This window comes from Cydia pomonella, chromosome 4 (assembly GCF_033807575.1).
Source record: "Cydia pomonella isolate Wapato2018A chromosome 4, ilCydPomo1, whole genome shotgun sequence".
Classification (NCBI taxonomy): Eukaryota; Metazoa; Arthropoda; class Insecta; order Lepidoptera; family Tortricidae; genus Cydia; species Cydia pomonella.
The window spans coordinates 14,510,619-14,538,254 of record NC_084706.1 but is presented as its reverse complement, the minus strand read 5'-3'; the positions used below and the strand labels follow the sequence as shown (position 1 = coordinate 14,538,254).

Sequence of the window (27,636 nt, the reverse complement as noted above, 5' to 3'; positions counted from 1 at the left end):
AATAGCCAAAAAACGACCACCTAGCCGACATTGTGGAAGGTCTGTGGGATTTCGGACTTTCTTACATATGTACAAAATGGTATGTTATTGGAGTCCAAGAATTGTAATGTTTGTCTCCTCAAACTTGTCCATAATACTTGTGTTTGATATTGCCTGGTATTGTAGAATTATTGCTAGTATAGCATCAATAATTTCCAGGTATATCAGTTTTGCCAAAAGGAAAATAACTTTCATAATCCAAACTGAATGATTTCCCTTTGTAAATTCGAGTTATCTAGCGACACTGAGACATAATGGTCGATTTTTACTTCCAAAGTGGTAAAATGTGTGTTTCCCCCCCTAATCTAAAAAAAATATATGATATACATTACCATGCAAACTTTCACCGAAAATTGGTTTGAACGAGATCTAGTAAGTAGTTTTTTTTTTATACGTCATAAATGGCACGGAACCCTTCATGGGCGAGTCCGACTCGCACTTGGCCGCTTTTTTTTGTTATCACCCGTTGCTTTCGGCATATTATCAGACAGAAGGACATGACAAAACTATATGTACTTACTCGAAAATTAAAATTAAAATAGGTGACTTGGGACAAATAGCCTGAATCTACCTCACTGGAAGATGTTCGTACAACAAGCGAAATGAATTCATTATGCCTATTCGTGCCCATTTATATTCAAATTTCGTGCTTTTAAGCAAAAACAATTGCCACCTTTTAATTGTGTAGAATTCTCGCAAGGCGCTGACTGTCCCCGCACAGGAAAATAAATGGCTAACGATAAATTATAATTTCAAGCAGGTAGATGTTAACGACCTACGAATTGCGGGGGCTAATTTTGTTGAGTGTGTAATTGCTACTTTTACCATTTAGTCTGCTAGCTGTTTGTTGGATTGCGATGAAGAAGTTGTGTGATTTTAACAACTTTCTTGGTTGTGTATAGAACGGTGAAAATTATACAAGGGACCAAAATAGGCACATTTTACGGTAGATTAAAATATCTAACCATCACCAGTTGTTCAAGTTGAATCAATGTTAAATAAAATATATATTAAACAAAGATGGCACAATATATGGCAGAAACAATGTTCTTGGATAATAAATAATATCTGGGAGACCGCAAGCCTTGCTTGGAAAACATATGAAAATTGTAGAATGACTTTTCACCTACGAAAACCCCCATAAAGCAAATTTCATCGCAATCGGTACAGCCGTTTCCGAGATCTCCGAAATATATTAATAAATATAAGTATATATAAGATATGGGTTACAATGTGAGCCGGAGCCGCAGGCATTTGCCTAAAGGCATAGAATTGTATAAGAAGGGACAACAAAGTTGTTGTCCCTTCTTATACAACTAATACTATTAAAAGGCGCGTTGCTGATAAACACCTATTTTTCAAAACTCTGCGCCGAAATTTCGTTCGCACTTGTTTGATACTTACTTTTACGTGCGAAAATTCACAATAACAAACAGGAATACAACACTGACATTTAATACTTCCATCATCACTACTCCTTATAAAACAAAAATCCCCCGCTGCGTCTGTCTGTATACTTATTCGTGATAAACTCAAAAACTACTGAATGTATTTTCATGCAGTTTCCACGGAGGTTTAGGTTTGTAATTTCTTAAGATTTTGTGTAACCCGTGCGAAGCCAGGGCGGCTCGCTAGTATTAAAATAAAATAAATATGCCGGTGACGTCACATGAATACAGCAACATCACATTAAAATGAACGAAATCAAATGAATGATGGAATGTAATTCCCGTCTGTGCACTTTGTGTAGTATCTGGGTTACTCAAATGAGACTGTTAATGTTATGTGTCTAATCTTCTCCATGGTTTAGTTGCTGCGACGGAATCGGATAAATAGCAACAAAAAATGTTACGCGTGTCCACAAAGAGTACACTGTTACGGATTGTTTCTTAAAATGGCTGTCTGGGATGTACTGTTTCATTTGTTTTTTTTTTTCTATTTAAAAATTTCACAATCAGGAAGAAATGGTAATATTTATGTAAATTTTTTAATACTTCAATAGACCCTCAGTTGGACCCTCACGAGGCATCATTATACATTACCTGTAACTACTTTACTTACAAGTATCACTCTGGATGATGATGACTAACTAAAATAGCACCAGGGTCTATAATTTGTATATTTGAAAATCGTCCAGGTTAATTTTAGTTTTTCCATGTACCTAGGATCATTATGTGATGTCTAACCATACTCTGATTATATGTAGGTCATACTGACTTACTTTTTCTATGGAGAAAAATTGCGGTAAAAGATCTGCTGTTCCATAGAAAACATTGGCATATGAGTTGCCACAATGTATGAGACAGCAGATTTTTTGCGTCTGCAGGATTGGTCCTATACTAAATATTGTTCAGTATGACTCCCAAGAAGCATATAAGTGTCGGCAACATCCATATAGCCAATTTAGAACTTAGAGTAATTTAAGGGACGTAGGTATAAGAGTGTCAGAAAAGATTTAAGCTGCATAAAAGGTATTTTACAGTAATTATACAGCTCAAGCTATATAAAATCATTATAGAGCGATCTGCTTACGCAGATCTCTTACGTGCTTACGCATGAGGTGCTTTATCAGAATATAAAAAAAAAAAACTACTACAACAATTTAAGTGATATCTTATACCTTTAAACGAGCAATTCTTGTATATATATATTTCTGTGATCTCGGAAACGGCTCTAACGATTTCGCTGAAATTTGGTATATGGGGGTTTTTGGGGGTATACAATCTATCTAGATTATTCTTATGTTTGGGAAAACGCGTGTTTTCGAGTTTTTATGCGTTTTTCTTTCGTCGCAGAATATGGTCGCTCATTTCGTATTGCTGGCTACTGTCCGTCTGGTCCAGCGGGTTAAGACGCGGACTGCTAAACGAGTGTTACGGGTTCGAATCTCGCCCGGTGACTAACTTTTGTTTTTTTTTATATGTTCAAGTTTATATATAATTTTTTTAATTTTTATTGTTTTAGACAAGTTTAATTTAGTAAAAAAATGTAGTTAAGATTATCACCTATATACCACCATATTACAATAAATAGTTATAACCGAGCAAAGCTCGGTCGCCCAGGTACTGTATAATTGTACAAGCTATTTCTATCGTTAAAGCTGTATACAGCTGTATTGTCGCCACAAGCTAATTATATCGTTAAAACTAGTGGTCCAGATGGAGTTTCAGCGATTGTGTTGAAACTTGTGTGCCTGAGTTGTCTTCAGTACTAACACGCCTGTATCGTCTTTCCCTGAGGTCGGGTCAAGTCCCCGAGTCGTGGAAGTTTGCAAATGTATAGCCTGTACTTAAGAAAAGTAGACTTGCTGACCCGTCAAATTATCGGCCTATCGCGATCACCTCCATACTCTGCAAGATTATGGACCATGTACTGAACACCAAGCTCCTGTCATATCTCGAAGGTAACAATCTACTCAGTGATCGGCAATATGGCTTTCGCCGGAACCGGTCAACTGGGGACCTTCTGATTTATGCCACCCACCTATGGGGCGAGGCCATCGAGAGACAGGGTGAGGCTACCGCCGTGTCTCTCGACATTTCCAAGGCCTTTGACAGAGTCTGGCACAACAGCCTGATAAGCAAGCTATCCGCGTATGGGATAATCTCATCTGGCCTGCGCTCCTGGATTACTGACTTCCTGAGCGACCGATCTATTCGAGTATACGACACAAATCAACGATCTGCTCAAGCCCGTTATCTTTGGGTACGCAGATGACAGCGCGGTTACGGAGAGATACCTCTATGATGCGAGGGCCAGTGAAGGTGACACCAATACTCTCAGGGAGGCCATGGTAGACGATTGAATTTGTCCTTGGATGCCGTTGCCGAATGGGGCGAGGCCAACCAAAACACAGGCGTAATTTTACACTCCTAAAATAAAGTAATTGTATAACTTCTGTCTATAAAGTTATTATAAAAACTAAAAGAATAAATAACTGCAATTTATAGTAGAGCTTTTTCTGTTTTGCTGACAGAGTCGCTAATGCAATTTTTGTCATAATTTTATACTCGTATAAATATAGTAGTTTTATAATTTCTGAAGATCACTCCATTAATTGCATAGTATAGCTACATTAGCTACTAAGATTATAATGTTCTCCAACAATCTTGTAGGCTGTTTACAAATTGTCGCCATTTTACAATAAATAATAAAATTGAAAATAGAATTAGAGAAATACTTGCAATTATTTAGCAAAAACTAAATTCGTGTTATATGATCATCAGCTAAAATAAATTGACTTTAGCCTTAGAATTAATATTTAAAAATGTTATTTTTATTCTTACCTCAAAAAAAACACCGAATTACCGATTTTTATATTTTCCTTATGTTTCTCTAGATGATTTTGCAATCGCGTGAATATTTTGCCGGAAAAGATAGTCAGTTTCATAATAAATAACAATCGGCAAGTCCTACCATTGATATAATATACGCTCTCCAGGTCTTATAATATTTAAACTCCCTTACTTATCATCCACTTATAATATTTGTCACCGTTACAAATATTATGAATGAACAAGAAGACATTTTAGTTTCTTGAAAGATTTTTATTCTCTTGTACCTAGTTATTTTTAAAAACTTATTTAAATGTCATAAATCATACTTATAAGACATTATCTGTAGTGTTAAGGTTACCCTTCACAAGAGCTTTAATACAGCTATTATGCAGCTTGTCTTTTGCTTCTACACCTACACTACAGCTCCTCAAATAGCGATAAGTTGTATAAATTGGGACCCATTTTTTACTTATAAGGGATGTATAAGCGCTTATACAGACTTTGTACAGCCTAAATGTACAGCTTATAGCATACAAATACACTTAAATACAGCTTATAATGCTACTTGGGTCTCAGAGTATGGTCAGACATAACAAAATCACACTGTACAATTTACAGTTAACAGTATATTGAATATAATTATAACCCAAGCTTTCACAACGACTTAAATGTTTGCACTCAAGGTCTATAAAGTAGGGCAGAAATTAATAAGCGTGACCACTAGTAATCGATAAGTCCACTGTTGGAACGAAAGCCGTGTACAATATTACAATGATTCCAAACTTAATGCTTGTAATAAAATGGCCTAGGCTCAAAGTCACGCTGTCCGCAGTAAAGAGGTTATCACAATTATTTTAGATTGCCTGTAATTGCGTCGTACTGTATAAATTGACCCAATTTAACCTAAGTATAATTGTGCCGTTCTCGAGAATGTTTTCTGTTTTGTATGGGGAATGTTCTCGCCCGAAAATATTTCCCATAGTAAACGGAGAACGTTCTCGAGAACGGCACAACCCTGAACCTAAGTATACTCCCTATTTCATATGTTGAATTTTTGATAGCCGTAGACAGCGTAAGTACTAGTTTATTTTTTATTCAGACTAGTATTAGGTAGTAGTGACTTGGAATTATAATGAATTGTTATGCTCCTAAAAATTAGGTGTAAAAACGAATCTAAACGTATAAAATGCGAAGGAAAAAAATATATTAAGTACATTTTATAAATATATAGATATACATAGACAACTTCAACTAATCTCCACACCAAATGTCATCTAAATCTGTTCCGCGGTATAAGCGTGAAGAGTAAACAAACAGACAGCAAGAGTTACTATCACGTTTATAATATTAAGTACTTTTTTAATATTACTAGCTTCTGCCCGCGACTTTATATTATGGGTCAAACAAAAGTAAAGTTATATTACAATAAATTGTCGTCTTATTTATATTACATAAGATACGATAATTATTTACATATTTTTAGAATTACGACGCGTATCCCAAAAATCTTATGAAACGGGTAGCATCACTGATTTTGGTAATGAAAACCACTTATGTTTTTCATAGGCCATGAAATTTTAATGAAGTAATCAATGAGATACCTATCGACGCTAACATAATACCTCATTTCTAAAGGCATTGTGTAACGAAAATAGTTCTTTGAATGATAATCATAAGGTACTAGAATAATAAACAAGAAATGGGTGTAGCTGGTATAATTTTATAAAGGTAATATATTTCATGTCAGTAGTAAAGTCTGTTCGGAAAGAGAAGAGTCGTGGAATGTATTATAAATTATATATACATTCCACAACACTTGTCTTTCCGCATGAACTCTCTATGATAACAATAAATAAAATTAGGGATTGATTATTGTAGCCAATAAGACTCACATCCTGGTGATAGATGGAGAGATCGGTGAGAGATCACAGCGCCAGCCATGTATGTTTATGAGAATCTTGTGAAAGCTGAAAAAGACACGTCCAGCAAGCACCTAGACTTGGCTCAAGAAATAACTGCCATAAGGGATGTTGACCCGACGACCATTGCCCTAATAGACGCGTTTGAGTGAACAACCTCATAACGAAGAGTCAACCAATATTTTGAAATCCTCGCGCTAGGTGTGAGGGCTATTGAGAGTTGATGAAATCTAAAATGAACGCCGGAAACCGGACGCCTGCCTATTAAAATGGTATACAATTTTATTTCCGGCAGGTGGTGACTCGCCCCCATAATATGAACCCCCACAAAAAGCGACATCTAAGATGGCTCAAGGGCAATACCGGTGTGAGGTCTGAGGTTAAAGCGGTGTCTCAGGACTCTCAAAATATAGCCACCTCGCCACTTAGGTATTTTCCCTTGAGAACGCAGCTCTCGGCGGCCAGCTAAGCAACCCAGAGGCAGAAAATCTTGTACCACACCCACCTTAGGCTACGTTCACACGGCGACTATGTGATCCGATATTTTCTCGTATATGGTTTTACCGTTTACGAGACGACCGTTCACAAGGCGCTAGGTCCATTCGTTTTTTTTCACGTATACGGTCTTCCCGTATATAAGGTGGTAACAAATTAGCTACCGACATTTTGAGAGACTACAAGAGATGGTACTTTACATTAAAACAATTAACTTCCAATAGAAATTAAGAAAACTTTCACATATATTTTTTTGTTTTTCATTTACCTAACACAAAAAAAATGTAATGATATCTATAAATAATCATCATGTGCATTAAATTGAAAATATGTTCAAACTTTCTGCCAACAATTTTTTAAATTAAATGTCATTACCAACGTGTCATTTGATTTATCACCGTAAAGTGGCCAGCTAAGTGTTATGTAAAAGAGGTTTTAGAATGTGTTCAATGAGGTTTCATTTAATTATCTCAGGATGTTTTTACGTAACTAATTTGTTTTCAATTTTCTCCAAAAATATCATAAAACCTATACTGTTTCATACTTAAATATACTCCAGGAGCCAAGTACTATCAGCTGTAAAAAAATATTGGTAACTATTTTTCTAGGCACCTTGTACAACTGCCATCAGTTTGTCCGTGTGAACAAAACAACATAAACACAAGCGCCAACTGAGCACGGCATTCAATAAAATTGTTCCGAAAATCTCGCATCCTCGGTGGCAAGTTCCCATACTATGTCTCGAACACGAGATTTTCAGTTTTTTCCGTATGAACGATTTTCAAAGATGCCATACAAATTTTGTTGTCACTATGACATTTGATACAATCTCGTATAAGGTAAATGAGAAAAATTACGCCGTGTCAACGTAGCCTTACGGGTGACAGAACTCCCCACGTACCCGTACGCTCTTCTCTACAGCTCGCCACAAGCGGCCTTGCGTTATTAATTTTATTTTTATTGTAAAAAAAAAGAAATGGTACACTACGAATAAAGTAAAAGTGATTATGTATTTTAATAAGGATTAATATACTATGTAATATTAAAATTATACATATACTAAATAAACAGATTAATCTGTTATGGATATTACTCTCAACTTTCAATGCCCTCGCTCAGGGTGCGTAACGCTATGAATATGAACTTTTTGTACAATTTCAATTTACAAACGTTCAAAACGTATAATAACGTTTAAAATAATGCACTAAATGTCTATTATCAATAAGTATAAGTTAAAAGTAATATAACACATATTAAACATACCGCTGTTTCATATATAACAAGTATTTTAACTCATTACGTATTTACGTACGTAATTATTGTAATTAAGTTTAAAAAACGAATAACATCTCATATAACCAGAACAAACCTGAGGATCCCAACCCTAAGAAATAAATTGTTACCAGAAATGTATGTTAGGTTAGAACTGTGACCCGACATAATAAAACTGCTACCCAAAAAGTAGGTTAGGTTAGGTTTGAACTATGACCCCCCACAGAAAAAAATGCTCCCGAAAAGTAGATTAGGTTATGTTAAATAGAACTTCGACCCCCCCACAGAAATAAAAGTAATTAAAGTAATGTATACCTAGGTATTAATACTACACACACAATTAAATAAACAGAGTAATAAAATATAAATAAGCTTAAAAATAATTATATAAACTATAAATAAACTTAAAATAAAGGCCCTATAAATTTATTTCAGTATTTGCTATGTGCACGACTGTCACGCAACCTAGCGGAAAAACGTCAATGCACTTACATCTTATAAAACTGCTCCAAAACTAAAAACTACCGAACAGATTTCCATACGACTTTCATCTATTAATAGAATGATTCTTAAGGAAGGTTTAGGTATATAACTTGTTAAGGTTTTGTCACGCTGGCTAGGAGCTTTAATCGAAAACGCTGCCTAATCCGTTTGAGCTATAAGAATATAATGTATGGTGGGGTTGTCTCTCTTTTATGGGTCTACAAAAAGTCTGCGATTTTGAATGTCTATCTTTTAAGGATAACTTACTATACCCATTCTTAACTTCTAGAAAAACATCACATAGTATGTGGCATTTGCAAAGCTATTTACACTGATACAGTATTAATAATTATCAAATTAAATACGTTAGTTATATTAAACATTTCATACAGATTACAATGGTCCCTTACACCATACATTTTGATATTATACATTTCGTACCTTATACCTACTATACTGTATGCATTACAAAATTAATCAAATCGAATTTATACGTCTTCAACAATATAGCATAAGTTCGTATACGTTCCATTACTTACCTCCTCGCTCATGCTTATCCACTTATTGTGGTTTGACAGAAGTACCAATAATTTTAATTAGTTTGTTAGCATGTTTCTTGAATATAATGTGTTTCTATTTCAAAAATTATGATCAAATCTATAAATGAATGCCACCCCAGTACAAGTTTTAAAGATATAGGACAAGTGTTAAAATCATTCTCTTTTATTTATAGTTTCGATGGGCGAGTGAAAGGCCCCACAGCACACTGGGCTGACGATTCCCTTGGCGGTCGAGCGGCTTGGCTGCCGAGTTCACCTACAGCACTTAGGCTGCACCATGTGCAGGCCTCAGACCGCGCCATGTATAGGTGCCGGGTCGACTTCAAAGTGTCGCCCACCAGAAACCATAAGATCTCTTTAGACGTCATAGGTAAGTCATCGCTTTCTTTTTATTTATGAAACAGTTGAAAACCTTTAGGAAACCAAATTAATCTGCCGAATAAAATAGAGTAAATAACTATCAAAAAGTAAGAAAATACAGACCTAACTAAATATTTATATTTCAAGGAGTCTAAAAGGAGTGAAATTGACTTGACAGTAGACTTTTACTAGTTAGAAAAGTAGGTGGTGATGTAGGTACATAGTAAGTGGTAAGACAAAGATTAAAAAGTTTAAAACTTTGAAGGCTGAATTTAAGGTAACATTTGAATTGTGGCATCATGCTGCTTGCGATCGCGGTTGACGGCAGCAACTCTAAGATTGGTGTGTTTTTTCATAAAATATGCTCCACTCCAACCGGGATGAAGATTCGCGGTCGCTAATGGGTCTAGTGACGTTCATTATGATCTCTAACCTGTTCGGTTGATAGGTATTGCACGACTATACTATTCTTAGTACCTTCACGTGAAAGTTCGTCGCGTCGATTCTTCATTTCGCCTGTCTGTCAGCGCGTCACACTTACGAGCGACGAACGTCTGAAGTGCGGATGGGGCAGTTAAATCGGGTAATAACTGTTTACATATAGTAAAAGTTGGTTACTTTTGAGTCTACCGGACCTAAGAGCGACTAATTGCGTGCCTTTTATTTACATTATCTTTATAGGTTGCATGCCTTTAAAGTTTTTCAGTATTTTAGCATAAAAGATACTTAAGTTGAGGTGAAATCGGGAGTACAATTATGGTTTTTATTTTAGCATACATTGTGTTCTTTTTTGTCATTTTTAATGAGTCAATAATAGTAGTTTAAGAAAATATAGGTAAAATACCAAGGTACAAACAGCTATAAAAGTTACCAGCCCAAACATTGAAAGTGCCTAAAAATGTTAAAAACGAAACATTTTTATTGGTTATAAATTGCGGTAATTCGTCAATTAATTTTAACGGAACGTCGTTAACTTTACTTTTGATAAGTGTATCATGTACATTTTATATCCTTATTTAAGAAACATATGTAAATATCCGTCGCAATCAACAGTTTTCATTATAAATATGGTCACGTAAATCACTGGGTTCAATGGACCCCTTAGCGTCTAAAAGTGTTTAAACATGAAGCGCGCCAGTTTATGTGTTAATAGCTACAATAGAGAAACTGTAATGTACAACATATATTTTTTTAGCTTTATCATTCTCTTATATTAGAAGTTACAGGGGGGGGGGGGGGGGAAACACACACACACATTTAACCACTTTGGAAGTGTCTCTCGCGCAAACAATTCAGTTTAGAAAAAAATGATATTTTACCTCAATATCATTTTTGAAGACCTATTCATAGGTTTGATGAAAAAAATTTTTTGAGTTTCAGTTCTAAGTATGGGGAACCCCCAAAATTTAAGTATTGTTTTTTTTTTCTATTTTTGTGTGAAAATCTTAATGCGGTTCATAGAATACATCTACTTACCAAGTTTGAACAGTATAGTTCTTATAGTTTCGGAAAAAAATGGCTGTGACATAATCGGACAGACAGACGGACATTACAAATCCATAAGGGTTCCGTTTTTAGCCATTTGGCTACGGAACCCTAAAAACGATGTTAATTGATTAACAACGACTACGAGTAGACTTAGTAGACTTGAGTCAGCAAAGCTATTTTAGTAGGACTTTGCAGTATACAATTAAAATTTAAACTTCCAACTCGAATCAGCCTCCGTTAAATAGTTGTAAGGTAGAGAAATTATTGCACCGTACCTGGTATAAAGTCCCATTTCATATAAAATTTATAGGCAACAATTTCGAATTCGCATTTGGAATGCAAACTTCTATTGCACTAAGAACGGCACTTGAATAATGTAGTCAGCAATTTGTGTATATTGAAACGATTTGAATCTTGTTATTGCTAGTCTCTATGAATACTTATAATTTAATGATTGTATCAATTATTTGTCAATGACTTGAAAATTGCTTCTTTGTGTAAAGATCGCTGTTTTTGACCCTGAATGCACCTTTCAACAAACAAATATAACAATGACCAAAATGCCCCTTACCCTTTAAGATCATTGATATATGTATAATTAACTGGATTAATAATCAGCCGAAAAAAATGGCCCCACAAAAGTAATGCTCGAACGGCTTGAGCATGAGTTTTGCTCCCAGACACGTTTCGGCAGTCGACAACGACAACTGTCAAACAAGACGAAATCTCCTGTGAAAAAATCCGCTTATAATAGCAAAACAACAAGAAAAAAGGATGGCATATATTTCTTTCAGTGACTTCTATTGATATTTTAACAGAACTAATGTAAATTCTTAGTAATTTTGGTATTTAACAAGTCATTTTGTTGATACAAATTAACGGTTGTCACGGAACATATATCTATGGAGTCTACATTAGATTTTTTTAGTACCATGTTGGTGGCAAACAGGCATACGGCTAACCTGGTGGCAAGCGGTCACCGTAGCCTATGGAGTCCTGAAATACCAGGGGTGTCACATACGCATTGCCGAAAAATTTATCAAATTGATTCGATGTGACATATGCACTAATTTTCTTCTTGCAAAAGAAAGATGCGATTTCCACAGGTTAATTAATATAAAAAACATGGGTGGGCTATTTTATGCGAATGAAGATATATTTACTGTTTGCTAAACAACTGAAACTTTTTTAAGGCAACATGCGAAGGGGAATAAACCATAACAATTCTATAATAGCATCTAATGTATTGAACACATTCATGCAAGTAAACATTTTTACGGCATGTCCAGAAGAAGAACATAACAACAATCATAGAATTGTTGTAATAAAGTCGATAACCAACCGGTATCAAACTGTACGTTTACATTACATTGCGAAAAAAGAAAGCTCCAAAAGTAAATGTAGATGAAAAAGACAATTATGTATACAACAAATAGAATTTATTTCAAGGAAACTAGTTGTTTTTTAAGTCGTTTTATTTTATATTTATGTACGTAGTAAAATGTTTTCTAAAGTAGTATATTCCTGCAGGACAATCGCAGACTGCATGTTGTCATTCAAACAAAACAAAAACCATTCATACAACTATCTCAATCTAGTTACAAAAAAAAATCTATTTCCGATTTTGATATTTTTATTTAAAAACAATAATATGAAATAATTTTTATAAATAAAGCGACTCCATTTACTCGCTATTCAGTTTGACGTTTATACAATTATCAACTTACGAAAACGTCATTAACCATAAAGTATTCAATATTTTGAAATGTCCGTTTGCAAATTTGACACTTAAACTGTATTGCATTAAGTATACTTTTGTATGAAATACTTATTTGGCTGCGGTTTTCTGTAAGGTGGAGGTACTTCCCCAGTTGGGCTCTGCTCTAGATCTGGAATGACATCCGCTGTGCTGTGCCCTACCACACAAAGCAAGATGACATTCACAATGCCCATACCTCTCTTGTGGACGTAGTTTAAGGACGTACCCGGGTCCGAAAAGATATAATATATAGGTGTTCGGTGATCACGTGATGCTTTCTAAAGAAAACGAAGTGTCGGACGCCTTATTTTCCAAACAAAAACATTAATCTTCACCATGTTATCGTAATAACTGTAATGCACCTCTTATTTAAAATTTTGCTGAAATATGCTACTTCTGTCGGCCACGTATCGGCGTAGCAAATTTTCATAAATTACGGCACGGTTGAATGTAGAGGCTTAACTTGATAGTCAATTACCCTAACCGTATATCATATTTAATAGGAATGACATTATACTTACATACATGGGAGGATTGAATTGAGATATAATTGGTCCATGATTTCAGACTTAGGCATATTTATACTAAAATTTTAATATTTCTAGCTATTTTCATTTTTTTACCTAATTGGATTGCCAGGTAGGTACTCAAAAAGGTTTCCACATTTAGAATCATCATATATGACTTGCAAAATCATAACAATAATCATGGATACTCTATTTTCAAGTTTTTAAAGTCAGAGAAACTCTCTCTCTCTTTTCAGCTCTGTATCCCACATGGTGGTGGGGTCAGTTTTACTGCTTAACTTCGTCTCTTCGCCCCGTTCACGACATCGTCCTCGGATAACTTGCACTCACTGATATCCTTTAACACTAAATCTTTCCATCTTGTTATGGTTTTCCCCCGGGAGCTTCGGCCTGAGATGGAAAGTTGTAGTGCCAAATTTCCTACGTAGTCAGAAGCCTCCCTCTTATCGTGACCATACCATCGCAGCCTATTCTCCTGCATTTTGTCGGAGATGTCACGCATGCCCAGGCTTCCTCGTACGTACTTGTTACGGATTTTGTCGAGCCCGGTAACGCCGCACATCCACCTCAGCATCTTAATTTCGGCAACTTCGTTGGTATGCACGTGCCTTTGAGTCGTTGCCTAAGTCAGAGAAACATACATTTTAATTAAAACAGCGATGAATATTATCTTGTGTGTGTTAACCGTGCAAGCGATTGCATCACATGACGACGTACTGCTTGCTACTAGTTGACAGTCAGGCCACTTTTTCGCATTCATGTGATCTGACCGGAAAGTGATAACACTAAAAAGCTGATAGAACAGCAAATCGAACAAAATATAGTATTTTACAGTACATATCACCCGTGCGGGAATGAGCACTTTCCGTGCATATGTCGAAACTTTAAAGAGACATATGTACTGTAAAACGTTGTACGGTACACGTGCGAATAGGTAATCCCCAACTCGTGTCGATTTAAAACAGTCCCATCGGTCGTGTAAATAACTATTATACAGTAGTGATATAACTCAGTAAATTTCGTGGCTTAAACACGGTACTCGACTGAAAAGCTCTGTATTATATCACGGTTGTATATTTTTTTCGATTCGCTGTTCCATCAGCTTCTTTGTCGGATCTCCTTCTGATAAACTGTAGTTCCTATTGTTTCCTTTTCAGCTTATTAATGTAATTAACATATTTATTATCTTGGCCCGTCTTGCTAATCATTTGAAATGTACGACACTGCACCAGACAAATTATAAATTCAACCAGTCAACGGATAACATGATTTTATAGGGAACATTAAACTGAAAAGAGTTATTATGCCAATAAAGTTGAAATTGGCTAAAAGCCAAAATGCAGAATGTGGATACTGTCAAATGAATAGGGACATTTATTTCGGTACGCGGTCGAGTAGGCACCTTTTTACGTGCAGTGGTTGTCGTTCTGCTGACCAAATTAGGGATTGGGCAGTATTCACTGTAAAGAGCTCTCAGCGATAAGTTCAAGAATTTCATGGCCTTAAATGAAAACGCAGCATAAAAGATGATTCACGTTAGAACGGCCCGGGTCCGTTTCTTACAAAGCATCACGTGATCACCGATCTCCTGTCATAGAAAACGAAGTGCCGGATGTCCGGACGCGGGCCGTTTTGACGTGAGTCATTCTTAATATTATTTTTACTTAAAAAATGTGTACTTTCATATCTTATTTTGTGTTAAATTGTGTTTAATGTTGGTTTTATATTCTTTTTCACGAAATAACCGACTAATTTCAATAAAAGTTCTTCCTTAAGAATTAATAAGTAATAGTTTTTTTGAGTAATTTTATTTATTTTTAAGTTTTAGTTAACTGCTTTGCAAGTAAGTACGCAGTCGCTATACAAGTATAGTAAGTTTACTCTGAAGTGATAATTTCATTGGGAAAATAAAGTTCTTTAAACCCACAGAAAACCGAAGATTCGCGTCTCGAACAAAATTGGCCATTTTGTTCGAGACGCGAATCACCAAACCGTGAGGTGCGGGACTGGTTGCGATTGGTCGTTTCAAACATGGCGCGCTGTCACGTGTATGCGTAGTGAATGTAGTGATGGGACATGTTCATTGCGGAAAGTGGTACTGGTACCAGTGGTACCATAATTTATTGTGGTAAAATTGTTATCAGTAAAGTATACAGAAAAATTACTTAATAGTATCAAACAATATCATGATGATATAAAACAATATCATCTGTCATTAAGTACTTTTTTTTCAAGAGAAAACTTAAGTGGTAGATAGATATACATATTTTTCGCCAAATTGTTTAAAAATTTATCTAAAAATTTTACTTTGCATATTAACGGGATAAGATTTTAAAATAATACGGGTCCTAGAAAATATGTATGAAATTGAATACTCGATATTGCATACATTTTGTGGTGAAATTTACATTCATGAGATTTATACGGTATGTATGTACGGCAAAGGCGTTAGAATGATAAGGTGCTTCGGGGTAACTCCAAACAGGATAAAACAGTGTCAAAAGTGATGTTTTTGGTTAACTAAATGTCATTTTTGTCACTGGCAGATCGGTTTCGTATCGCTGTGACATATTATAATCATTATTAATACGAGTACACGGCCGTAAGAGGTTTGCAATGCAAATTTTCTTGATTTATAAATGAATCATGTTATAGAATTTCAAAAATACACATATTCTTATACCTCGTCACTTTGGTGGCAATCGCAGCCTTTGGACGTTTCCAACTGGGAGAATGTCACATGGGTGTGCCCGACTTTGAAAGCCTGCTTAATAGGGGCATCTTTTATTTTATTTGGTTGGTACGATGCTCTCAGTTCCTGGACCAAAGGACTCTCAGAATCATTTGTCGAAAATAAGCACCACCAGTCTATGATATCACCTGTCCGTGGCCTCACTGCAATTGCACCTCGATCAATTATAATCACTGTGTTGGCCATAAAAGGCTGACCCAAAATAACTGCATAAGGCATGGTACCCATAGGTACAACAAAAAATAAACTCATAATGATGACCATCCATTACTAAATTGTATTTAAACTTACCGATTGCATGCACCTTACCACCTAATCCCGTCAACGTCGTCTCCTCCCGTTCACAACACTGAATCTTCACGTGCAAATTGTTCAAGTCTGTAAACAAATCAAACGAAACCAAGTTAAGGTCACTGCCCGTATCTATTAAACACTTCACTTCAATATTAGCAATCGTAATCATTTTCGTGGATTTATTAAACGAACCGTCGTCATTCACACTAAAAACATTGGGTCTCGCCGACTGATAACTGTCACTGTCAAATAAAATCATTGAACTGACCTGTGACGTTTCATTCCATTGAGCGTTTTGTTCCGCGCGGCATTTACATTCCTTTTCACGTACGGCGCCCTCTGTGAACTGCGTTTCGGCAAACATCGATCGCCGAACGCGTGCGTTGTTTCCGCCTGTATTGCCAACATTGCGCGGAGTCGATGCTGTCGCTAGGCCGCCATCTTTACTTCCGCTGATGCTGGCCTTGCAATCAACGCCAATATGTCCATAGGAATTACACCGAAAGCACTTAATGCCACTCGAACAACCACTAGCCAAATGTCCCGGCTCACCACACTTGAAGCATCTCTGTTGATTATTTTTTGTATTTTCAGTGCGCAAACCTTCACTCCGAGACTCTTGACGAGGTTTCATCCTTAGTTTCATAGCTTCATAAATAGCCAGCTTGTCTTTTAAAGCCGTATAAATACGTAGTCACTCCGTAGAAACACATTTTGTTGACTTGGCTATATGGAATACCATCAATGATATACTGTATGGACACATAGTCGGGAAACTTAGCCCTTTTTCCAAGTTCTTTCATTATTATCATATACTGATAACAGGTTTCGCTTGGTTTCTTTCTCCGCGTACTCATGGTTTCATGCATTTCTTTTGAGTTGATGCTATCTGGAAACTCTTTCACTAGTGCCGCTTTGAGATCATCATAAGATTCTCTTCTTATTCGTGTAAAGGTATCAAACTTTTTAAATTAAATTCTTGTCTGCCAATGCTTTGCCACTTCTAGCCCTCTGGGTGTAGCCCTCAGGAGATCTTCCTCAGTGCACATCGTTGAGCACAGGGAACATTCGATCATGTGCTTTGTTGTTTGGAGGACTCCACACTCGCAGAAAATATCACCTTGTCGGTTATCATAAGATTTAAAGGCTCTTTCGGTTTTCAACCACAGCTCCGCCGTACCCGTCAGAGATTTTCGTGCAATAATCAACTTCTGTTGTGCAGTCCAGCTAAATATCTCTGCATTGTCCTCGATGTCTTGTGTCCATTTCGTCGAACTGTAGGTCAGGTCCTCGCCGCTAAATTTTGGAACAGCTTCGGTCATGAAGAATGCGCTCATGGGTTTTGTCGTCTCCTCGTCGGTCATCTTAAATCTTGCTCGTGATCGTCTTCCTATAGTTGTGGGCTTCGTTACCGGCTCCGCCGCCGCTCGCGCCGGGCCACGCGTCTTTGAGGTTATTTCGTCTTCTTCGTTAATCGTCGTCGTCGTAATTTCACTTTTAATCACACTTCATTCGAGCAATCCCGGACGAGATTTGTAGGATGGAGTCCAAAATTAAACCAACTTTAACTAATAACACTTTTCTTTATTTTTCATCATTTTGCAACCGTTCACAATCCGCCATAGCTCTCATCTTCCCTCTCTCTCTCTCTCTACACTCCCTCTCCTGGTCGCACGCTACTAATTGCGTTCAGGAATAAGGACCGTTACAATTGAGATCCTACATATATATATTTATATTTTTAAAATGGTATTACAATACGGTACGAACGAAAGCACGAAGTTCCCGCAACTGTCAAAACCATCACCGTGAAAGGGATAGCACATTGCATTTTCAAGTTAACGAAAAGGAACGGGCGTAGTTCGTTGCTGCTTAGGACAACCATCTTGACCAGTATAACATGAACCCCGCGGACAAGGAACAATTATCAACAAAATAATGAATTTGACTTATCTGTGGAATGTTATTCCGTTTTGTATTTGGAAGTCTTTAGATGACTTGCCACCCCACGCTGCAGTATACCATTATAAGGGAAAGAATTCAAAAATTTATGGTTTATTTTCGTACAGACGGGCATAATCGTACTGCTAGAGTCGTGGAATGTATGGGGCCCCCAATACATTCTTCTCTTTCCGAACAGACTATATCAAGTCGTAAACTTGGGCGCAACTGATCGGAGCGGCGCGCGTGTAATCTTATGTGCCCTATAAACCACACAGGCGGTGAACGCAAGTCGTTCTATAAGTTCAGTCTATAGGGGTTGGTCTGTGTTTAAACCTAATCATGGTACTGAACATAGTGAAATAATTAATAAATATAAGTTTTGTTATACATGCTATTAAATATTATTAAACAATTACATTTAGATTTCGATTAATATATTTCATAATAGTAAATTACGATATAAATTATTCTAGTCCTATACTATATTATTATGATTCGTCAAGTAGGTATACTACAAATGTCAAGCAATACACATTTTAAAAACATCATTACTAATCGAATAATTAACTAAATTAAAAAGAATTAAAAGGAAAATACTATCAATATGGCGGTATATAACTAACTATAATTAACGTCATGTTAAAATACGGGTAAATGAAAAAAAAAACATCTATACCTAATACATAATTTAATTTACGAAATTTCGTCAAGCAACGCAAACTGTAAAATAACTTTTTTTTTTATTCATGGTAAAGTAAATTACTTGTGCCATAATGGTTAAATTACATTTTGTGTTATTTTAATGACATTTAGGTAGGTAATAATAATGTTAAAAAATCTTTCAGAAAAATCAGTCATCAGTAAATAAAGACGCTATCCGCAGTTAGTCCTATTTTTTACCACTTTATGCGCTGGGATCGGTTTACTTACCCCCACCACGCACTTCGCACGGTCCTAATACTTCTAAAGTAGGATTGTAACAGTTTGGTGCACTATATTGAGACTATTTGTGGTTTTTCTCAGGGTTCGTAGGTTCCATGCAATGTCGTCACACAACACGTCTTTAAAATTCCTAAAGAAATACACTTAATCTAAGTAATATTTGGGCGCCAGCACGCTGTACAGCGTACAAAAGAAAAGATAAAGCAAGAATGAGATGAGAGAAAACTATTGTTTGAGCTTGAAATACAAATATGTATAATTCCTTGAAAGAAATGAGAAAGCAGTACAGAGAGGTAATACAACGGTAACCTTATACTACTATTATTAAGTTTCTATACTTAATACACACACAATGGTGACGGACTGGTGGCGCAGTCTTAATTAAAGTTTATTCTATTCCACACACTAGATATGCACTTGAAGTTTATAAAGAGGCCACTATTACACTGTAAAGTTAGTTAAAGTATTAAGAGTAACCAAGATTAGATTAGATCACACCTGTGTCATGTGTCTGAAGCAGAAGACAGTGGAACACGTGGCTACGTGTTGCTCCAATGGCGTAGAAAGGAAGCTGCCAAGGTCGCGATGAGCACCACGAGCCATGGGCTCAGGGCCAACGTGCAGCATCGACACGTACCCGAAGAAATAGTAGACGCAGCCAGGGAATCCAAACACTGGCATTAGAGCTAAGGAAAGAATTGTCATAAGAAATCCATCATCATAAAAAAATTTGAAGTGAGGCACAAGTCAGATCTTGACTATGCATATGCATTTCCTTCTTGTTTTCTACAGAAATAAATCAGATAACAACGAAAACTCCCACAATTACTTCCTGGGACTCACGGGATTATAACAGATGCCACGTGCCACTAACAAGTTGCTTGTTAGCAAAGACCAAAAGAAGAACTACATTTCCTTCATAAAATCACAAATTCTTACCCGGATTACCCTTTTAGATTCATGGATCATACGCTGCAGTCACCAGAATTGTAATTTGCGTATTGTAAAAAAACTCAAATCATATCGATTGACATAGCAGCATAGGCATTGGCATAGTATGTATAAGTTACTCTATAGGTAATAGTGCTACACTCTAGTGGCAGAACATTGCAGTAATACTCCGTATTATATCACATTCATATTTTACTCGGCAATCTTCTTCCTCCTGCCCTTATTCCACGTTATGTGGGGTCGGCACAACATGTTCTTCTCTTCCATTCTCCTCTATCGTTCGTCACCTCAGCACTCACTCCTTTCTTTCTCATATCCTCTTTCACACAATCCATCCATCGTTTTTTGGGTCTACCATCCGCTCTCCGTCCATCAACATTCATTCCTAACATTCTTTTTCCTATATGGCATTCATCCCTCCTCATTAAATGCCCATACCACGCTAACCTACCACTCCTTATCTTCTCCGCTACCGGTGCTACTTTCAAACTTCCCCTTATATACTCATTTTTAATCCGATCCTTTCTCGTCACTCCACACATCCATCTCAACATTAATTTACTAAGATTTGCACTGATACCGTCTACAATAAAAAATATGAACCCCTATCCAAAAACCGCTTACAAACTTTACATAAACGTTGTTACCGTCCCAAATTGTGCAACAATTCAAAAAATCACAATAATGATGATAAGATTTTCCCGGTACCGTAGTAATTTGTGTCGGGGACGGCTAGAAGCCTTTTTATTTTAGCCAATATACGGCCCGTAGAAAAAGTTTAATGTAGGGTAACTCAATTATGGCGGGGCGCCGTGCGTGCCGAACATTTATCACAGGAAATTCACAAGGATTCTTTAACTGTGGGTAAGACTAGTTACTTGGTTTGAATAACATAGGTACGTTTATTTTATTCAAAACTAAGTTTAAAATATAAAAAAATGTAACATACGTTTAATATACACCGTTGGCTCGAGTATCCCGACAGATTTTAACTACGCATTGCTGAGTTCATAAGAAGCAAAACATGTTATAATATGACTTATTCGGCAAATACTTTTTTTTTTGTTTTTGTGTTTTCTGCATACGACACGTTATTTATTTTTACATCTTTGCGGAAAAAAATTAATAAAACAACAACAAATATAATGTTCACGTAAAATATAATCAGGGTATTTAAAAATACCTAGGCCATAAAATTGGTCACGTAATAGTCCATTACGATACAAATTCGAAAAATAGGAAATTCCCAACGAGTGGCGATAAATTAAAACAAGACCGAAGGGAGTGTTTCAAATCGACACGAGTTGTGAATTTCCTATTCGCACATGTATCGTACAATGTTTTACAGTATATATGGCCCTTTAAATTTTCGACATAGTTACGTGATGTGCAAATTAAAGTTATGTGTGTGATGTGTGTGTTTGTGTATGTGTCTGTATGTGTTATGTGATGTGTGTACTGGTGCGGTAAAGCAGCACCAAAGTAACGTTTACATTTTTTTTCCTGAATGCATCTATAATTAAGAACCTAGTTTTAGCAACTGGGAAACACTATAAAATTATTTATTACTATTTACCTGTAGGATTTCCGGTTCGAGTGCCATCTTGATAGTCATGCCTCGTAATTAATGCCTTTGGTTTTTACTCATTAATAGTGTTTAAAGTGTAATATCGATAGCTTATTATACAGTAAACTAAGGTAGTAGTGTGCAGTGAATGGAAAACTAATCATTTTTGTAATCTTTTTTTGTGTACACTGTCTTGTCCCAATCGTACAATTGTAGTCTTATTTAAAGCTCTTAATACCTTGATACTGGCGAAATAGTCCCACTGGACTAAAGCCATAATTTTAAAAGAATAAATGAATGAAGTTTACCTGTAGACATTTCTTTCAAGACGCGATGTATTTATTATACAACTAGATAATATTAAGTTCACTTGAAATTGATTCTCGTTAAACGCTGAAACTCAGTAATATAATTTTCTACAGTCATTTTGTTAAGAAGGAATGTATTGTCATCCATGTTTCTTTACTAAAGGAGGGAAAAATCAAAAATTGCAAGAAGATAATCACTTATAACCAGAGATCGGACAAATTTGCGTCATTGCTCGCAATAATGTGGACATGACTCCAAAATTAATCAAATATGTAATCATTTAATTAATTTCTTACTTGACTTAAATTTTAATTCCTAGTCTTAAAATACAAAAGTTTGTTAAAGTATAGATTTATTAAAGAAATAATCAGTATTTTTTCCAAATTTTCTGCAGTCAGTCTATTTCTTTTTACATCAATAATATACGAAAGTGCTGAAAAACTCCGCTCGCACTCCACTGATGTTAATGGGGCAAACTTAAGTAGTTTTATAGGAATATTATTATTCCAGTATAATTCAGAGTTTATTTTCTGTTCTTTGTTTAGTTTATCCCGATTTTCAGGTTATTGCCCACAACTTAGAACAGATTATTGCGATTAGATGTCCACATTATTGCGAGCAATGACGCAAATTTGTCCGATCTCTGCTTATAACTCTTCACCTGTATACAATACACGTTGTATGTAATTTATTACTTTTTGTTCCTATGTACGTTGGGTTTTAAAATTTGCTGTAATGCCTTATGAAAAAATATATTTTCTACTCGTCGATTGTAATAGTTGAATTAGGATTTCGTATACCAAACTATATTTGCCTACTTTTGATGTATGGGCTCCCACTCAACTATAGGATTCATTTCGATACGCTGTAGTCAATTAAAAAAAATTAACCAATCACCTGCCACCGCGCTCCCAGAGGAAAGACTAAACGGGCGCGGGGAGCTGGGCGATAGTCGCGCGTTTATGTCTGTTGTACTACATTTTTGTCTACTGTGATACTTACCAATTTTCATTAATTATTTAGGTTTAAAAAAAGCTTTATTTTAGATGACTCGAGACACGAGTTTCACTACACAACCTATAGGTACCTAATGCAATGACAAAACATATAACAAGTGAGTATAATTTCATTCTAATAAAAAATAATTATTTATTATTATTATACATAATTATGTACATTTGCATTAGATTTAGTATTTTCGAACAAAATAACATTTATTAGGACTTTAAAATTTGATTGCAGATAGTTTTGTTATGGTTGTTTTTTAATATGCGTCACGAAAGAAATCAAAAATAAAATGTCCCGTTTTATATATGTCATTAGAGAATTTAAAAAATCTACCAAATTTCAATGCGCTTTGACTGCCTACGCCTTCCTCTTGGCTCAGTTACGGGATATTTCTTTGGGGAAACAGTACTGACATAAATGATCTATTTGTTCTTCAAAAAAAGTGCGTACGAATACCTACTAGCCAACACTACAGACTCCAACAATTGTAGGCCCTACTTTTAAAATATAAAATATTGACGTTAACATCTATTTACATTTTAGAAATCTGCAAATTTGTCAGGAAATACCCGGAATTATTTCCAAAACATGGCGACCGTCCTCGACGTTTTGAAAGTAGATTTAAGAACAACCTGGCGCCACCGACAAGTTCTTTACTAAAGCTACATAAATCAAGCTCAAAAATGATGGCCATCAAAATTTAAAATAAAATCAGCGACGACATTAAATTGCAAATACCAGAAACGCTATTCAATAAGCAGTTAAAGGAATTTTTAATAAATAAGTGCTATTATAAGCTTAATGATTTTTTGAATTATGAAATGTAATTATCTTGTAGTTTAGTCTATTTATTGGACATGTCTCATTTTCAATTATTAATTTAAGCTTGAAATTAACATTGATATTCCTGACTGTAACATCTTTTTAAGCATATATATTTAAATTTATTATTTTTAATGACACAAAATTTGTTATTAATATAAGTAATCATTATTTATATAATATGCAACTATCAAATAATTTAAAGTTTAATAAGACATTGTCAAATTTTCTATATATATAAATCAATCTTTAGATTTAAGATAATTGCCGTGCCCTACCAAGGCCCATGTGAAACAGACTACTATGTAACACCTGTGTACCTACCATGGATGCAATAAATATATGAATATGAATGAGGATCAAGATAGTTTATCCATCATTGTAGTGCGAGCGAAAGGGAAAATGTGGTAGAAAGGATCGGCATATTGAGCCCACACAGCCTGCCGCAGCGCGTAAAATACGTATACCTAATCTCGCTCAACGCCGAAACGTAATAGCGATCTTAACTTAATATGTCTTGCCTGTATAAGAAATTTTTTTGTTTTATTGTGTATTAAGTTGTAATTTAAAAAAAGTGTGTAGGTGTTGCTGAAAACCCGGTTTGTATTCATTTTACTTTAGTTTTCTCTTTCTTAAACGCATGTAGGAAAAATATCGTATCGTATTCCTAAAGTACAGGGTATTAGTAATACAAAATATTCACTTTTAACAGAGTAAACTTCAAAAAATGTATAATTAAGAGCTCACAATTAGTGCTTCACGGGGTTTTTCGTAAACGACCATCGAAAAAAACATTACTAATTACATAAGTCTTTTTTCTTATATGTGACGTTATCTATGAAAAGGGACCTTATTGTCGATGGCGCTTCCGCCGTTATTAACGGTGCTCCGATATAAATACAACGCTGCGCGACGCAGTGCAGCGTAAGCGCCATCGACAATAAGGTCCCTTTTCATAGATAATGCCACATATACCTTAACCTTCCTCAAGAATCACTGTATTGATAGATGAAAGTCGTATGAAAATCCGTTCAGTAGTTTTTAGTTTTGGAGTAGTTTTATCATTGCCGTGGTAGAAACGTAGGTCTTCCTTTCACAATAGCAAATCTAATTTAATATCGGTTAATGGTCACAATAAAGCCAAGGAAAATAATTCTTTATTATTAGTTAGTATTATATCCCCACCTGGGGAAGTAACTCCACCTTACAGAAACCGCAGCCAAATAACACTAGACCAGAGGTCACCAATTAGTTTCGTCAGAGGTCCGGATTTTAAAATAAAACAACCATCGCGGTCCGTTCCCACATGAGTTTTTTTACATAAACAAATATAGTGTACAATAGCATAACTATGAATTGGCATTTGACATTTACGTTAGCGACAGCATAAACTGGATTGCAGTCCCTCTTTATCGCACCAATACATCAGTGCGAGTGAGACGGACTACGATCGAGTTTACGCTCTCGCTAACGTAAATGTCATGTGTCAAGTTGTACTCGTAAAGAAGTAGAATTAAGAAGGGAGTTTATTACACATCAATGTGAAAAATGACATTTTTTCCTTGAACTATTTGTTTGAAGTTTGGAGTAAAGTTGGTGCAAGCTATTGTCATTAAATCCAGGAGATGTTCATCAGTAAGTCGAAATCGAAATTTATTTTTAATGAAGTTCATCTTCGAAAATTCTGCTTCACAAATATATATGACCGCGGTCGGCAAAACGTCCCACTTTGTCGCTTGCCACAAGGACGCTTTGACAGGTTATTAGAATAAAGATACCAAATCTCGTTGAGCCAAATTATATGTTGAGCCAAACATACGTCGTAAGTAGTTTCAAGACACATTTTTTTAATTATGTGTATTTTATCCAGAAATCTAAGATTTTTTTCCTGGAAATCGATCATTTGCAGAGTAGCTTTCATACTTCCGTAAACCTTTGCGGCTTCGTTGATGTATCAGGCTGCAAAGAGGATTCCGACGAAGTTCTCAATTTTTTTGAAATTTGCAAATCTGTTTTCAAATTCCGCTTGAAGATCCTTAATGAACGTGTTGTACAGTCAGCATCAAAAGTAGCGGATCAAACAAGGTGTCAAAAGTATCTACCATTCTGTAACAGCTTAACAAAAAGTGATGTTTCTATATATAGAACAATTAAGACTGTAAAAGATATAATTTTGAACGCGAATTTTAGAGATTTATCTATATTTGGAAAAGTTATCCGGAATATCAGATACTTTTGGCGCGTTGTTTCATCCGCTACTATTGATGCTGACTGTACTGACCGATGTCAATTTCGTTGTTTATTTTTTCATTACCAAGAAGGTTACTAGAGCTCAACGAGGGGGGGGGGGGTAATGTTAGGGTCGGCAACGCGCATGTAATACCTCTGGTGTTGCAGACGTCCATAGGCTACGGTGACTGCTTACCATCAGGCCGGCCGTATGCTTGTTTGCCACCGTCGTGGTATAAAAAAACCCATTTAATTATGTAATAACGTTTAACTGTGGATGCACGTCCTTTTACTATGAAGAGGAGGCTTTTTGTGATAACTCAAAAACAGCTAAACTGATCATGTCCGCTATAGTTTTCATTTAATGTCTTTCTTAAGCTGTCCTTTCAAGATTTTTCTTCATACTTTTTGGACCAATGGTTAAAAAGTTAGAGGGGGGGGGACACTTTTTTTTTTTCTTTTGGAGCGATTATCTCCGAATATATTCACTTCATCAAAAAATGTTGGAATAAGACCCCTATTAGTTTTGAAAGACCTTTCCAACAATACCACGCACTGTAAGGATGAAGCAAAAAAAAATTTCACCACCACTTTACGTGTGCCCCTACACCCTAAAAAAAGTGTTTTTTTTAAAGATTTTATTGTACGACTTTATCGGCTTTATTGATTGGTTATTGGTGTTCGCGGGCTTGGTTTCCGCAACTCGACGTCGTAATTCGCGCCTATTTTGCCTGATGGTGGGTTGTCGGCACTACTCTTGCCAACCCAACTCTACCAAGAAGCCTAGCAGACCCTTGATGTTGCCGACGACTTCTGGGAGAGACCCCGGAGAACCGAGGTATTGTTCCCGGTATTCTGCCACCACTGGGCATTCAAGAATGACGTGGGCGACTGTCTCCTCTGCCTCCATGCACGCTCTGCAGAGGGGGCTATCTGTAACACGTAGGGTTAGGAGGTGTTTGTTGGCTTTATTGATTTATATATCCATGTCAAAACGCAGCTTTCTAGCACTAGCGACCACCGAGCAAAGCCTCGGACAGACAGACAAACGGACATGGCGAAACTATAAGGGTTCCTAGTTGACTACGGAACCCTAAGAAGATTTTCGGAAATCTTGTTTGGTGTACATAACTTTGTGTTTTTTTTTTTGTCACGAAAATTATTTAAAAATATGGTTACTCTTTTTTTATTTCCATAGGCGATCGTTTTTAAATCGTTTCAAATAGGTGAAAATAGGAATTAAACGTGTGTTTAATTCTAAGTATTTACCTACTTAGAAATAGGATTAATATATACTTTGTTCTGTTATGGGGCAGCCCTATAGTCCCAAGAATTAAACACAAAGAGATCGCTCTCGGTAACTTCAAACTTCTATCTACTTAAAACTTCTAAATAATAAGTTATTGCGTATAAAATCTGTTCAGACTCCAACCTTTAAATCTGTTTAGATTTAAAGGTTGCCAGTACCTCTGGTATTTCTTTTGTAATAACTAAGAACAAATTGTTTCTTGAAAGTTTAAATTTTAATCTAAGGACCAATTTCAACTTTAGTAATAGTTTTAGGCAACCTAATGATATCATTACGATAGTTTAACTTTGTATGACAATATTAGGATAAGACCAAAATCAAATTAAAATA

General features: G+C 35.9%; 1 protein-coding gene across 2 annotated transcripts in view; it reads left to right on the top strand.

Annotated features, from left to right (window-relative positions):
• LOC133517142 (hemicentin-1-like) overlaps window positions 1-27,636 on the top strand; it is a 292,977-nt gene that overhangs the window by 195,654 nt on the left and 69,687 nt on the right. For both annotated transcript variants that reach the window (XM_061850306.1, XM_061850305.1), the window contains one exon: window positions 9,219-9,415. In XM_061850306.1, coding sequence (XP_061706290.1) covers window positions 9,219-9,415 — 197 coding nt within the window. The remainder of the gene's footprint in view (window positions 1-9,218; window positions 9,416-27,636) is intronic.